Source organism: Ursus americanus, chromosome 9 (genome assembly GCF_024610735.1).
Source record: "Ursus americanus isolate L20-20 chromosome 9, mUrsAme1.1.p, whole genome shotgun sequence".
Taxonomy (NCBI): Eukaryota; Metazoa; Chordata; class Mammalia; order Carnivora; family Ursidae; genus Ursus; species Ursus americanus.
Window position 1 is genome coordinate 71034816 of NC_142135.1, and position 12749 is coordinate 71047564.

General features: G+C 37.8%; 1 protein-coding gene across 1 annotated transcript in view; it reads left to right on the plus strand.

Annotated features, from left to right (window-relative positions):
• Positions 1 to 6130, plus strand: part of BPNT2 (3'(2'), 5'-bisphosphate nucleotidase 2) — a 36796-nt gene extending 30666 nt beyond the window's left edge. Inside the window, exon 5 of the mRNA XM_045789059.2 lies at positions 103 to 6130. Within this exon, the coding sequence (XP_045645015.1) occupies positions 103 to 374 (272 nt within the window). The 3' untranslated portion in view covers positions 375 to 6130. The remainder of the gene's footprint in view (positions 1 to 102) is intronic.
• The last annotated feature ends 6619 nt before the right edge of the window (positions 6131 to 12749 follow it).

The following is a 12749-nucleotide window of genomic DNA, read 5'->3' on the forward strand; positions in this document are numbered from 1 at the left end:
TGCCTATCCTGTGCTGTTATTTTTCACAATGTACTCTTAAAAAGTAAGCTACTTTCTTTAAAGCTTTTGAATAGTAACTTAAGTTCTATGTTTATCTTTTAGGTTATAAAGTTTTAGCACTCTTGGATGTGCCTGATAAGAGTCAAGAAAAAGCTGATCTATATATCCATGTGACATACATCAAAAAATGGGATATATGTGCCGGCAATGCCATCTTAAAAGCCCTTGGGGGGCATATGACTACCCTGAATGGTGAAGAAATCAGTTACACTGGTTCCGACGGCATTGAAGGAGGGCTCCTTGCTAGCATCAGAATGAACCACCAAGCTCTGGTCAGAAAACTCCCAGATCTAGAGAAGACAGGACATAAATAAGCAAAGGCGATCACAGGTCACAGCTCTTCCTGAGAACAGTCAGCCTGAAACGCTGGGGGCTTCAAAGCATCGGTGGAGACTCTGCATGGTTACGGCCATCCGAACTTTTTAAAGTATTTATGAAGCATCAGAGACTTATTTTCCCTGTAATAGGATGCAAGATCAGGGAAAGTGGGTTGCTTCGTGTCTCAAGTATTGTCTTTATTTTTGAGACTATTTTCGTACGGTTGTCATACACAAGGCTCATATATATATACATATATATATATATACATATATATGTATATATATATTTGTGAATTAAAATCTATAGCTGAGTCTACATTGTTATGAGTCACCATTTTCACACAACATCATGAATCTTCACTATTTGTTAGTACTTTCATACAGAATTGGGCTGAAGAAAGGATTGATTTTGTGTAGATTTAATACTACTTTACAATTGTATTTCATTGAAAATAAAGTAATTGGGGGTTTTTACCCCTAATTCAGATGGAAAGCACAAGAAGCCACACATTCATTAATATGCAACAAATGCTCTATTTATCTGTTGTTACTGAATATTTCTTATGGATTAAAATAGAAAAAGCTTAAATTGTTTTTTTTTCTTTGAAATTTTAATAACAGATTCACCAGCTAGTTGAGAATATAGCTATATGATGATTGCGTTGTAATTGTAGTTTCTGTGTGTGTGTTTTTGTTTGTTTTTTGTTTTGGTACAGAAAAGTGTATTTGTACCCATGGGTTCAACCTTTCTGCCATCTTACTGTTGATTTTCATTTGCTCTGTGGACAATGCATGGTCCCATCCTTTCCCTCCTGACCAACATTTAGTCTTTAACACGTAAAGTTTGGATTAAGGTTTCAGGGTTAGCACTAGGATTTGGGTACATTTTCTCCTTAGGGATAAATTATGCACTATAAGAATATAAATTATTCTGTTAATTGAGTCATTTGATATTACACAAATGGAGCTAGCTTTTGTTATATTCAGAAGTTTTGTTTTAGTGCTTTTTAAAAACTTTGCCAGGTTTGTATGTAGAGATTCTCTCCTTATCAAGAATGATTTATGGTTACTTTTACCATTAATAAATGGATCTAACCTAATCTCAAAGTAGTAACTTTTAAGATACTTTAAAGTTTCCGTTCAGACTGAAACAACAAAGGTTAATCTTACTTTTTGGTTAATTTTTGTTTTAATTTAGTAGACAGAATCTGATTGGAAGAAAGATGGTGGCATATTCACCGTGTCACTGTAATTAGAACCTTGCTTTATGACTTTCATTGGGATGTTGAATTTCTCTCAGTGTGTTATCTGGAAACTTCGTGTAAACAATACCGTTATTTCATGTGACTTTGATGTCCTTGTATTTTATTACATACTGGTTAGAGGGGGAGGGGATTGTTCATTGTTTTCTTTGTTTCTTTCTTTAAAACGACTTCCCATTTCTTTTCTTATCTTGGAGGTAAAATTGACCAAAGAATGGACATCCTCACCTGGTGGAAGGTGCATACGACTTGAGGTCTGCGTTTTACACGGGCCTTTCATTCCTTTTTAGGGAATTGAATCTAGTACAAAGCACATGTTTCCACCCAGTCTCTAGCAACTGGTCACAAACCTGATAAGAGTAGTGGGCCTCAATAGGTAGGATTTGGTTCAGTGAAAATTCATAGAAAGTTTTGGTATTTGGAACACTTGATATTTAGACAGGACTTAGGGAGTCAGAACAGGATATTGGAGGAGACCTCATCTTTTTTACTTTTCAATGAAACGAGCATACTTTTTTCCTCAGGAGAGATGGCAGAGGCATATACTGTTTCCAGAGTCTGTGGTATAAGTATTTATTTTAATTGTAATGTGTCAAACATGGGGCAAGAAGACTGGTGTATTAAGAAATGGCATTTAGTTGGAAGTTTTTTTTTTCAATATTACACGGAAACTTTCTAATTTAATGGAAATGAAACTAGATCATACTAGCAAGCATGATTGCTTTGGTTTTATTTTTAATTCCATTAATCTGCATGTAGATAATGACTGTGAAGGGCTTGTGTTGTGTGCAAAAATTGAGATATTGGCTGATAGTTAAATGCATTATTTTTATAATTTGTTGGATATTGTCTAGTTACTAATGGTTTTTAAGTGCTTTTATAGAAAATTCATTTTTAATTTTTTTGTTTCTGAAAGTCAATATACATTACAGAACTAATATAAGTACAAAGGACAGTATTTATATTTATTTATGTGAGACATTATTGTGCCAGAACATACCAGTAAAACACCATGAATAAATAAAGGCATGTACTATCTCCCAGAATTACGTAAATAAAATTACTTCTAAAATGTAGCAAAATAACTAGAGTTGAACTTTTAGCGAGCCTCACCTCCCCAACTCCTGGTCTTCCCTTTCCATTATCTTTGCCCTTATTTAGAACACAATGTTCCCTTAAACTTTTGGGTTTTACACATCACATTTAGTGATAGTGGTGGCATCAATAACTTCACTTTAGCTGTCCCCTTGCTCTGCCCTTCATCTCTACCTCATTCCCCGGCCCCCCAGCCTGCTGATGTTCTTCTGTATCTGCCTCTCTTTCTGGACCAGTACTCTCCTCCAAAACTTAGTCCCTGAATTCTCTGCTAGACCTACTTCTCTCCAGAATGACTGCTGAAATCTTATGGTAGAACTGAGTTAAGTTCCTGGTCAGGGAGTGAAGCTGGGCAAGAGTTCTGGTTGACCATTGCTTCTCAAAGACTGTTCTCAAAAGGTAAAGGAAAATCACCTTCAAAACCACAATGATTTATACAGTCAAGTCTAATCCAGTGTCTTTACAAAACATTTCTTAGATCCTTTCTTCACAGAATGAAAATGCAGAAAATACAAGAATTAGGTATATAAGCCTGCTTAAGAAAACTTGCTTTTTCTGTTAGCTTTCATACTTATGTCCCTATTTCAGTTGAGATTACAAAGGGCCTACAAGATGAATCATATTTGGTACTCAGTTGTCCTCTTTCCTCTATAATTTTAGTGTTTTTTTCTTGATTTTAAATCAACATTCAAATGAATTGTTTATGGCTGTATGATGAAGCTAACAAGTGTTTTGGTTCATGTGTTTTAAGTAACAATTGTGCAAATTCTGTTTGCTGGGTGCTCCCTTTGAATATTGTGCAAATGGGTGAGAGGAAGTAGGGGAGGGGCAGTGGCTAAGAAGAGGGTGGGAAGGAGGAAAGCTCCAGGGAAGGGTAGCAGAGGGAGGATGCAGAGCAAACATCTGCCTTGAGCCCTAGGATCAGAACTCTGCCCTTGTCCCAGATGTTTAAAAATTGGATCTCAGGCTTCAAAGGTGACAACCATCTCTGATAGCAAAGCATAAGTAAAGAAAGCTGGGGTGCCACCACCCCCTTTTCTCAGAAGCTATCCAGCTTGCTTCTTGATAACACCTTGAAAATGGCCTTATGGAGACAATCTTTGGCAGGTTAAAAATAGAAACTACTTGGGTTATTCTAGCCGCAACTATTTATCTTGGCTATGTGTTGACTGGTCCTGGATAGAACCTGATTTTTCATTTTTGATCTCGGTTGAATTTGTGGTATATTATTTTCAGTATATGCCTACAAAAAGTCTGTCTCGTAACTGTTGTATAAAATAAACCTAATCTATGGTTTCATTTTTATCCTAAAAAAAAGTTGTGCCTTAACAATAGGGCATTGTATGTTAATAAGGGAAAATAAAATCTTTTTTTAATAAAAGGGGAAAATAGGAATTTTTTGCCATTAAAATTTAAGTTCTTTTAACATTTTTAATATTAGAGTTGGGGAAAATTCAATAAAATTAAATACAATTGATATAAACTTATTTTTGCATAACCTAGCATTTACGACTAAAGTACATTTTTATAAGAACTGGCATCTTGATGTATATAGGTCTGAAATGATACTTCATCCTTTGGTTTTTAATTTGAATTAATACAAGACAGGATAGGGTACATTTTTAAAAATTTTTTCTTTTAAATCATTTTAGTGTGATGTATCAGTTCTAGTCCTCTGAGTTGCTTCGGTTTCTAAAGATAGCTATTCATGGTACCATATCAATAATTTATTAATGCTAAAAAATACTGTGTGTAATGTAACTTAACAAACCAGAACAGTTCCTGGATTGAAGAGGGGAGGGAGGGGATTGGGGGTTCTGATTAGCAGTTACTAAGAGGGCAAGAAGAATTGAACTTTGTATATCAAAAGAAGGTTTTGGTTTTATGAGGTGCTGTTTATGTAAGTTGTTTATTTTTATTTATCAAAGCCTGGCAGGTATTAGCATTCCAATTTACTGTTGGTTTCTGTTTTTAAAAGTTATTTTTAAAGTTGGATGGTGAATTAATTCTGTGGGAGAACAAGATTTATAAGTAGCTTTTTTTTTTAGATAAAATAATATAAGCCAAACTTAGAAGTTAAGGCTGATGAATAATATTAAAGCAACGTTACATGTTTGTAAGTGTTCCCTAAAGTATTATAATTAAGGTAATTTGTGTAAATTGCAAAAGCAGAAACTGTGATGTTTGATTAATAGTATTGTTCCATTAAAATTCCTCTTGAGATATGTTCTACACATAGTAAGTTATTATTCAGGAAAGACTTGCTCATCCTGTATTTTTTTAAATAGGAAATACAGCATGCCAAGTCATCATTAGATCAGTTAGCCTAGAAAGACTTAATCTTTCTCCCCAAATTATCTCTTCTAAGCTCTCTTGATCATTTATGCTGAGTTGAGGAGTTAACATTTAAGGACTTTAATTCATGTGTAAAAATACGACTTCCAGTTTCCCTGTAGCATTACATCCTCCACTGGCAGGAGCCAAAGCTAGTCTTAAATCTAACAAGAGAGACCGTGTTCCGCCATGATGAACTGTGGTGCTCCCGATGGATTTTTTTCCCCCACTTGATGATGTTACTTAAGCTACTAGATGTATATAGACACGGGGTTGAGTTTACACTAAACTATGAAATGGCGTTTCCTGTTCATGTCCCTGCCTCTTCAAACTTTGTTTTCTTAATAGACCTCACTTCCTGTTGATCTCTTTCTTGTAATGGGCTAACATTGATGAGAGGAATTCAAATAAAAATAAATACCTTTGAATACTCCTGCCCCATTCACACATTAAAAGCTGTAGAGGAGCTAGTCCATTTCCTGTTGCCAAGCCATGTTTAGACACCAGACTTTTCTCTTGGCATGCTATATCCTGCCTCCCTTACTCATAGCACCAAATTTAAGGGGGTCCTGACTTTAACCTCCACTGAGAAGTAAACTCTCCTCCATGTTTTTAGAGCAGTTATTTTGTACCTCACCTCTAGCACTCATTTTTATATGTGCTGTTGTAAACTTCTTAAGGACAGGGATTGTGTCTTGGTGATTTTTGTATTTCCACCTCAACCCCAGCAGCTAGCCCAGTGTCTTGAATAAATAGGTGCTTAATATATGTTGAACTAAATTGAATAAAGGAGTACTACTAGCATAAGCATTTTTCATGCCTCGGTTGTGTAAGCTGATTGTTTTGTTGACTCTGCAAATATTTATGATTATCACCCCATGCACACTAAATTATTTTTAAAAGTTTGGTTTTCTTTCCTTTAGATACTACCCCTGGACATTTAGCTCTAGGAAATGTGATTGCTTCCAATGAAATAACTATCCCAAACTCTCTGCCCCTGGATATACTTTGCCAAACTGAAATTTGAATTTTCTGAATAAATTGGTCATGTCGGAAAGAGATGGTGTGCTGCATCTGCTTTTTCCCCACGCTTTTTCTTTCTTTTTTTAACTAGGGTAACATACACATACATGAATTTGCCATTTTAACCATGTGTAAGTGCACAATTCAGTGGCATTAAATACATTCACAGTCACCCCCATGCTTTTGAAGAACCCAGACACAAACTCTACCCATTGAGTCCCCCTCCATACCCGCTTCACCTCAGTGCCTGGAACTATTCTGTTTTCTCTCTGAAAATGCATCTGCTTTTGAACAAATTTTCTGAGATTCTCTCACCATGTACAGAAAAGGCATCTGTTTGAGAAGGGGTGTACAAGGCAAACAGTCATTACAAAATTACATCTTGCATTCTTTATTAGATTTGTTTAAGATGGAGGGAGGATAGAAAAAGAGCAAAAGAAGCAAAGACAAGGACAAATTTATAGAAAGGTAGTAATAGTATAGTGAGAAAGAGCTCAAGGCTTTTGTTTTCCTCAACTCTTATACGTGATAAAAAGACGTCATCAGCCCCACATTATGAATTTGATCATTTCATATCCTTGACTTCTGCATCAGCAGATGTATATTATTTGTTCATATAAATAAATAATAGAGAATTCTATTCTGCATCCTAATAAAAATTAGGATATAGACCATTATTTTAAAAATTGTTTCTAAAATCTGAGTATTTTGAAAGCACAGAAACTTTACTTTGAAGTATAGTTGACACAATATTACGTTATTTTCAGGTGTACAACCCTGATTCTACAACCCTACATATTGTGTTATGCTCTCCACAAGGGTAGCTACCGTCTACTATCACCATGTGCTATTATCATACCAGTGACTACATTCTCTATGCTCTACCTTTGGGATGGGTCTGTTTCTGCTTTTTGTTTGTTCATTTGTTTTTTTTATATCACCTATAAGTTAAATCATATCGTATTTGTGTTTCACTGTCTGACTTAGCATAATACACTCTAGACCCATCCATGTTGTCACAAATGGCAAGATCTCATTCCTTTTTTATGGCTGTGTAATATTCCACGGTGTATATACACCACATCTTCTTTATCCCTTCATCTATCAATGCACACTTGCATTACTTCCATATATTGCCTATTGTAAATAATCCTGCAGTAACACAGGGCTTCATATACCTTTTTAAATTAGTGTGTTCTTTTTCTTTGGGTAAATACCCAGTAGTGAAATTACTGGCTTATGTGTATTTCTAATTTTTTAAAAAAATAAGTTTTTATTTATTTGAGAGAGAGAAAGAGCACAAGTGGAGGGAAGAAGAAGAGGCAGAGGGAGAGGGAGAAGCAGACTCCCCACTGAACAGAGAGCCCCATGCAGGGCTCGAGCCCAGAACCCTGAGATAATGACCTGAGCCCAAGGCAGATGCTTAACCAACTGAGCCACACAGGCACCCCTGTGGTATTTCTATTCTTAAATTTCTGAGGAAACTTCTTGCTTTTTCCACAATTGGTGCACCAATTTGCATTCCCATCAACAGTGCATGAGGGTTCCTTTTTCTCCATAGCTTCACAAACAGCTTGTTATTTCTTGTCCTTTTGATAGTAGCCATTCTGACAGGTATGAAGTGATACCTCCTTGTTTTGATTTGCATTTCCCTGATCATTAGTGATGTTGAGCAGCTTTTCATGTGTCTGTTGGCCATCTGTATGTCTTCTTTGTAACAATGTTTTTTCAGTTTCTGTGCCCACTTTTTTTTTTTTTTTTTAAGAAACACTGAACATTAGAGCTGGAAGGATCCTTTTTTAATTTTAAATTCCAGTATAGTTAACAGACAGTATTATATCAGTTTCAGGTGTGCAATGTAGTGATTCAACACTTCCATACATCACCCAGTGCTCATCACAAGTGCCCTCCTTAATTGCCATCACCTATTTCACCCATCTCCCACCCACCTCCCTTCTGGTAACCATCTGTCTGTTCTCTATAGTTAAAAGTCTGTTTCTTGGTTTGTGTCTTTTCTTTGTTCATTTGTCTTTTCTTAAATTCCACATATGAGTGAAATCACATGGTATTTGTCTTTCTCTGACTGACATATTTCGCTTAGAATTATACTCTCTAGCTCCATCCGTGTCATTGCAAATGGCAAGATTTCATTCTTTTTTATAGCTGAGTAATATTCCATTGTAAATATATAGCTCTTCTTCTTTATTCATTCATCTATCGATGGACACTTGGGCTGCTTCCGTAATTTGGCCATTGTAAATAATGCTGCTATAAACAAAGGGGTGCATGTATCCCTTTGAATTAGTGTTTTTGTGTTTTGGGGGTAAATACCCATAGTGCAATTACGGGATCATAGGGTAGTTCTACTTTTAACTTTTTGAGAAAGCTCCATACTGTTTTCCATAATGGCTACCCCAATTTGCATTCCTACTAACAGTGCAAGAGGATTCCTTTTTCTCCACATCCTCACCAACACTTGTTTCTTGGGTTTTTGAATTTTCCATTCTGACATGTGTAAGGTGATATCTCATTGTAGTTTTGATTTGCATTTCCCTCATGAGAAGTGATGTTGAGCATCTTTTCATGTGTCTGTTGGCCAACTGGATGTCCTCTTTGGAGAAATGTCTGTTCATGTCTTCTGGCCATTTTTAATCAGATTATTTGTTTTTTAAGCATTGAGTTGTATGATTTCTTTATATATTTTAGATATTAACCCCTTATTGGATATGCCATTTGCAAATATCTTCTTCCATTCAGCAGGTTGCCTTTTTGTTTTGTTGGTTTCTTTCTTCGTGCAAAAGCTTTTTAGTTTGATGTAGTCCCAATAGATCATTTTTGCTTTTGTTTCCCTTACCTGAGGAGACATACGTAGAAAAATGTTATTAAAGCCAAAGTCTGAGATATTACTGCCTATGTTTTTTTCTAGGAGTTGTACGATTTCAGGTCTCACATTTAGGTCTTTTGTCCATTCTGAGTTTGTTTTTGTGTGTGGTGTAAGAAAGTCCGGTTTCATTCTTTTGCATGTGGCTGTCTATAGTTTACCCAGCACCTTTTGTTGAAGAGACTGCATTTCCCCATTGTATATTCTTGCCTCCTTTGTCGTAGATTAATTGACCATATAGTGTGGGTTTCTTTCTGGACTCTATACTGTTCCATTGATTTTGTTTCTGTTTTTGTGACAGCACCATACCGTTTTGATTATTATAGCTTTTTAGTATATCTTAAAATCTGAGATTAGCACAGAAACATTTTTAAATGTTTTCTTTAATAACTTCAAGGATTATTTTCTTTCTCCCTTTTAACTCTTTCAGGGTTTTTTTTTTTTTTAAAGATTTTATTTATTTGAGAGAGAGAGAGAGCACACAAGCAGGTGCAGGGGTAGAGGGAGAGGGAGAAGCAGACTCCCCACTGAGCAAGAAGCCAAAGCAGGGCTGGATCCCAGGACCCTGAGATCATGACCTGAGCTGAAGGCAGACACTTAACCAACTGAGCCACCCAGGTGCCCCTTTGGGAGGCTCTTATTAGGAATATCATTTCAGAGTTCCCAAAGTACTTCAACATAGATTCAACTTTTCCCAGAAGAGGGGTGACCCTGTGAGTGCCAAGTACCACCTGATATTTCAGAGATTATATATGGTTTTTTATTTGTTTGCAATTTCTGAGAATTTTAACTTGTCTTGCTCAGTTTGGAGCTCAGATCATGGAGGGGGAAAAAAAACAACAAAAAAACATGATTCACATTGAATTCACTGATGGAGTCCAGCACCTCACATGGTCTCCATTTACTCTCTAGAACTTCTATCCCTTCCTCCCAGCCAGTGCTGTTTACCAGCCAATCGTGCTTTGGGGATTAACATGAGAACATCAGGAAACAAAGGAGTCCATCTTGTTGGACAGAGAGCAGAGTGGTTTCTTTCCCAAACAAGATTTCTGATCATGAAACAAGATTTCCACAGCTCTGGTGGGAGTTCTTCCCAGATAAGTACTGGGTCAGATCTTATTTCACAGTAGGAATGCAAACAGCACATTTGTGAAAGTTTTTCTTTCTGTTTTCAGTGAATTTAGTTCTCTAGCTGGATTAAGATCTTTGGTTACATCAAATCTCCAGTTGGCAGAAGACCAGACCTAATTTTTCAAAGAGAACATTGTCATGGAAAATACTTTTAAAAGTGGATGTAATTTTGCCTAAGCAGCTGTTAGTAGGTAAGCAGCAGAGTGTCACGGGGCGGGAGGAAAACGATCTTTCTCGAATACACTTTTTATTCTCTGGAGAAGTGATAAAACATTCCTCGGTGTGTCAAGCGGTTGTTTTGGACTGCAAGCCAAAGGTCCTGGAAACCTCAGGGAATTAAATATCTCAACAAAAGGAAACATTTAAAATTGTAAAGTATGTCAGACAACAAAATGATACTGCAACTAACAGTAAGAGCTGAATTTCCAGTAGTGATAGGTCACCCTCAGCCCTGGACCCCTGGAAAGTGACCGGGTAGTTCTGCAAAACTTGTGACCCACGTTTCCTATGACAGTTGGGTTATCAAGCAGTGTGAGAGACAGGAGTTGGGAACCGCCAGAGACGAGAGCATTGAGTAGGAAAGGTCACCGCTGGGACTCCTGTCTGTTGCAGCAGCGCCTCCATTTGAACGCCCTTCTGTCTCTCGTTAGCTCTAAGGGTCTTGAGCAAGGCACTCAGATGTGAAGGAGCATAACAGCAGTACCACCCACAGGGGTGCTGTGAGATGAAATGAGGCAAAATACAGAACAATCTGAGAATAGTTATGCAAGCCCTAAAGGATGCACACTGTCCCAGCTCAGCCCCCTGAGTTTTTTTTATGGTTGTCTGATTTGAAGGGTTCTGCTCCGTGCTGTATTTATTTGGCAGGACTCTCTTGCTCTCTAGAAACAAAAACTAACTCAAATTAACCTAAGCAGAAAACGAATTATTGGCTCAAGTGTCTGAAAAAGACGAAGTCAGGGATGATAAGATGGACCGTTTCGATGATATGGTCATTTTTCTCCCTCATCTCTCTATCTGCTAGTGTGTTGTGCCATCCACTCCTATAGAGTGTCTCGCTCCACAAAATGGGGAACATGGCTGTCAGTGAGCCCAGATCCACATTATTCCAGCAGTCCCCACATGCATTCCAGCAGTCCCCACATCCTATACTAACTTTATAGGAAAATCCTGGAAAGGACGGTGATGGGTTTGGTTGGGACACATGCCCTTGCCTGTCCTAAACCATCTGTCCAAGGGACAAGCCAGGGTCTGTTAAGAAAAGGAAGAAAGTTGGACAGAGGAAACAGTGGCTACTAAAATCTAATCTAGGATTTATCTGTGGGGATGAGGTGAAGGAACTTCACTTATCAGCCAGTGCCCAACTTTGAAGAGCAGCTGACAACTGTTGGCCCCTCAGATTTCTCACTTGTTCTTTACTAATTGGAGGCCCAGGTCTCAACAACACCTCAGCTCTCCCACAGCAGGCTGTGCCCTCCATTGCTTAAGGCTGTACAGACCAATTCCTTGGCACCTTGTTCTTCTGTGAGGGATTGGCCTGGGGAGAGGCAGAAGATACACAGATTGGCCTGCACCCCTGTGTTTATGCTCAGAATTTACATCCCTTTCAAGATCTCTGATCCTTCTTCTTCTGTAGATTTCCAGGAGTCGAGGTAAAAAGTCATTACTACCATGGTCTGAGTGGTTGTGTCCCCTGCTGGTATATAGAAACCTGGCAGAGATCAATGGACAAGGCAGAATGCAAGTGGGAAACCGTGAACACTGCAGGTTTGAGTGTGCTGAGTACTGGGTGCCCAGAGGCCAGAGTCCCTGTTTTTCGTGCTTATCCCTAGTGTTGGCATGAAGGGTTGGCCTCATTCTGGCAAAAGGAGAATGTGAGGTCCCAAGTTCTCTTGTGGGCTTTCAATATGGTGGATGAATTCAGATAAAGTCTTAGGAAATATGGAGGTTGTAAAAAAAATGAAATACTACAGATTTGTCAAATCTAATAATTCTTAATCTAACAGGCAAAGAGTAAGCATGAAAGAGGCCTGTGAAATGGGTAATAGACGAGGACAGGAATGCCCTGGAGTCAACATCAGCCCTCCTTTGGGAGAACTTGAGTCCATGGTGAAGCACTGTAGAAATAGAGATGATATTTCTGATAAGAGCCAACCACAAGAGTTAAGAGGGAACCAGAAAACACTCCCTTAGGGGTTAAGACATTCAAAGATTCTGTGCTTTCAAAGCACTAACATTGAGAAGTAATTTTTTAAAAATGACTTACATCCTAAGAATTCTTTATTATAACGGGCAAATAAAAAGGCATTTTTTAAAAACTTGGTTATGGGGTGCCTGGGTGGCTCAGTCAGTTAAGTGGCTGCCTTCAGCTCAGATCATGATCCCAGGGTCCTGGGATCGAGTCCCACATCGGGCTCCCTACTCAGCGGGGAGCCTGCTTCTCCCTCTCCATCTGCCTGCTGCTCCCCCTGCTTGTACTCTCTCTTTCTTTCTCTCTGTGTGTCAAATAAATAAATAAATAAAATCTTTAAAAAAAATAATAAAAACTCGGTTATAAATTTGTTCATTTAATATTCTTGACTTCTGTGTTAGGAATTTCTGAGATTGTAAAAATTCCAGGGAGGTATTCCTTATCCTTAGAAA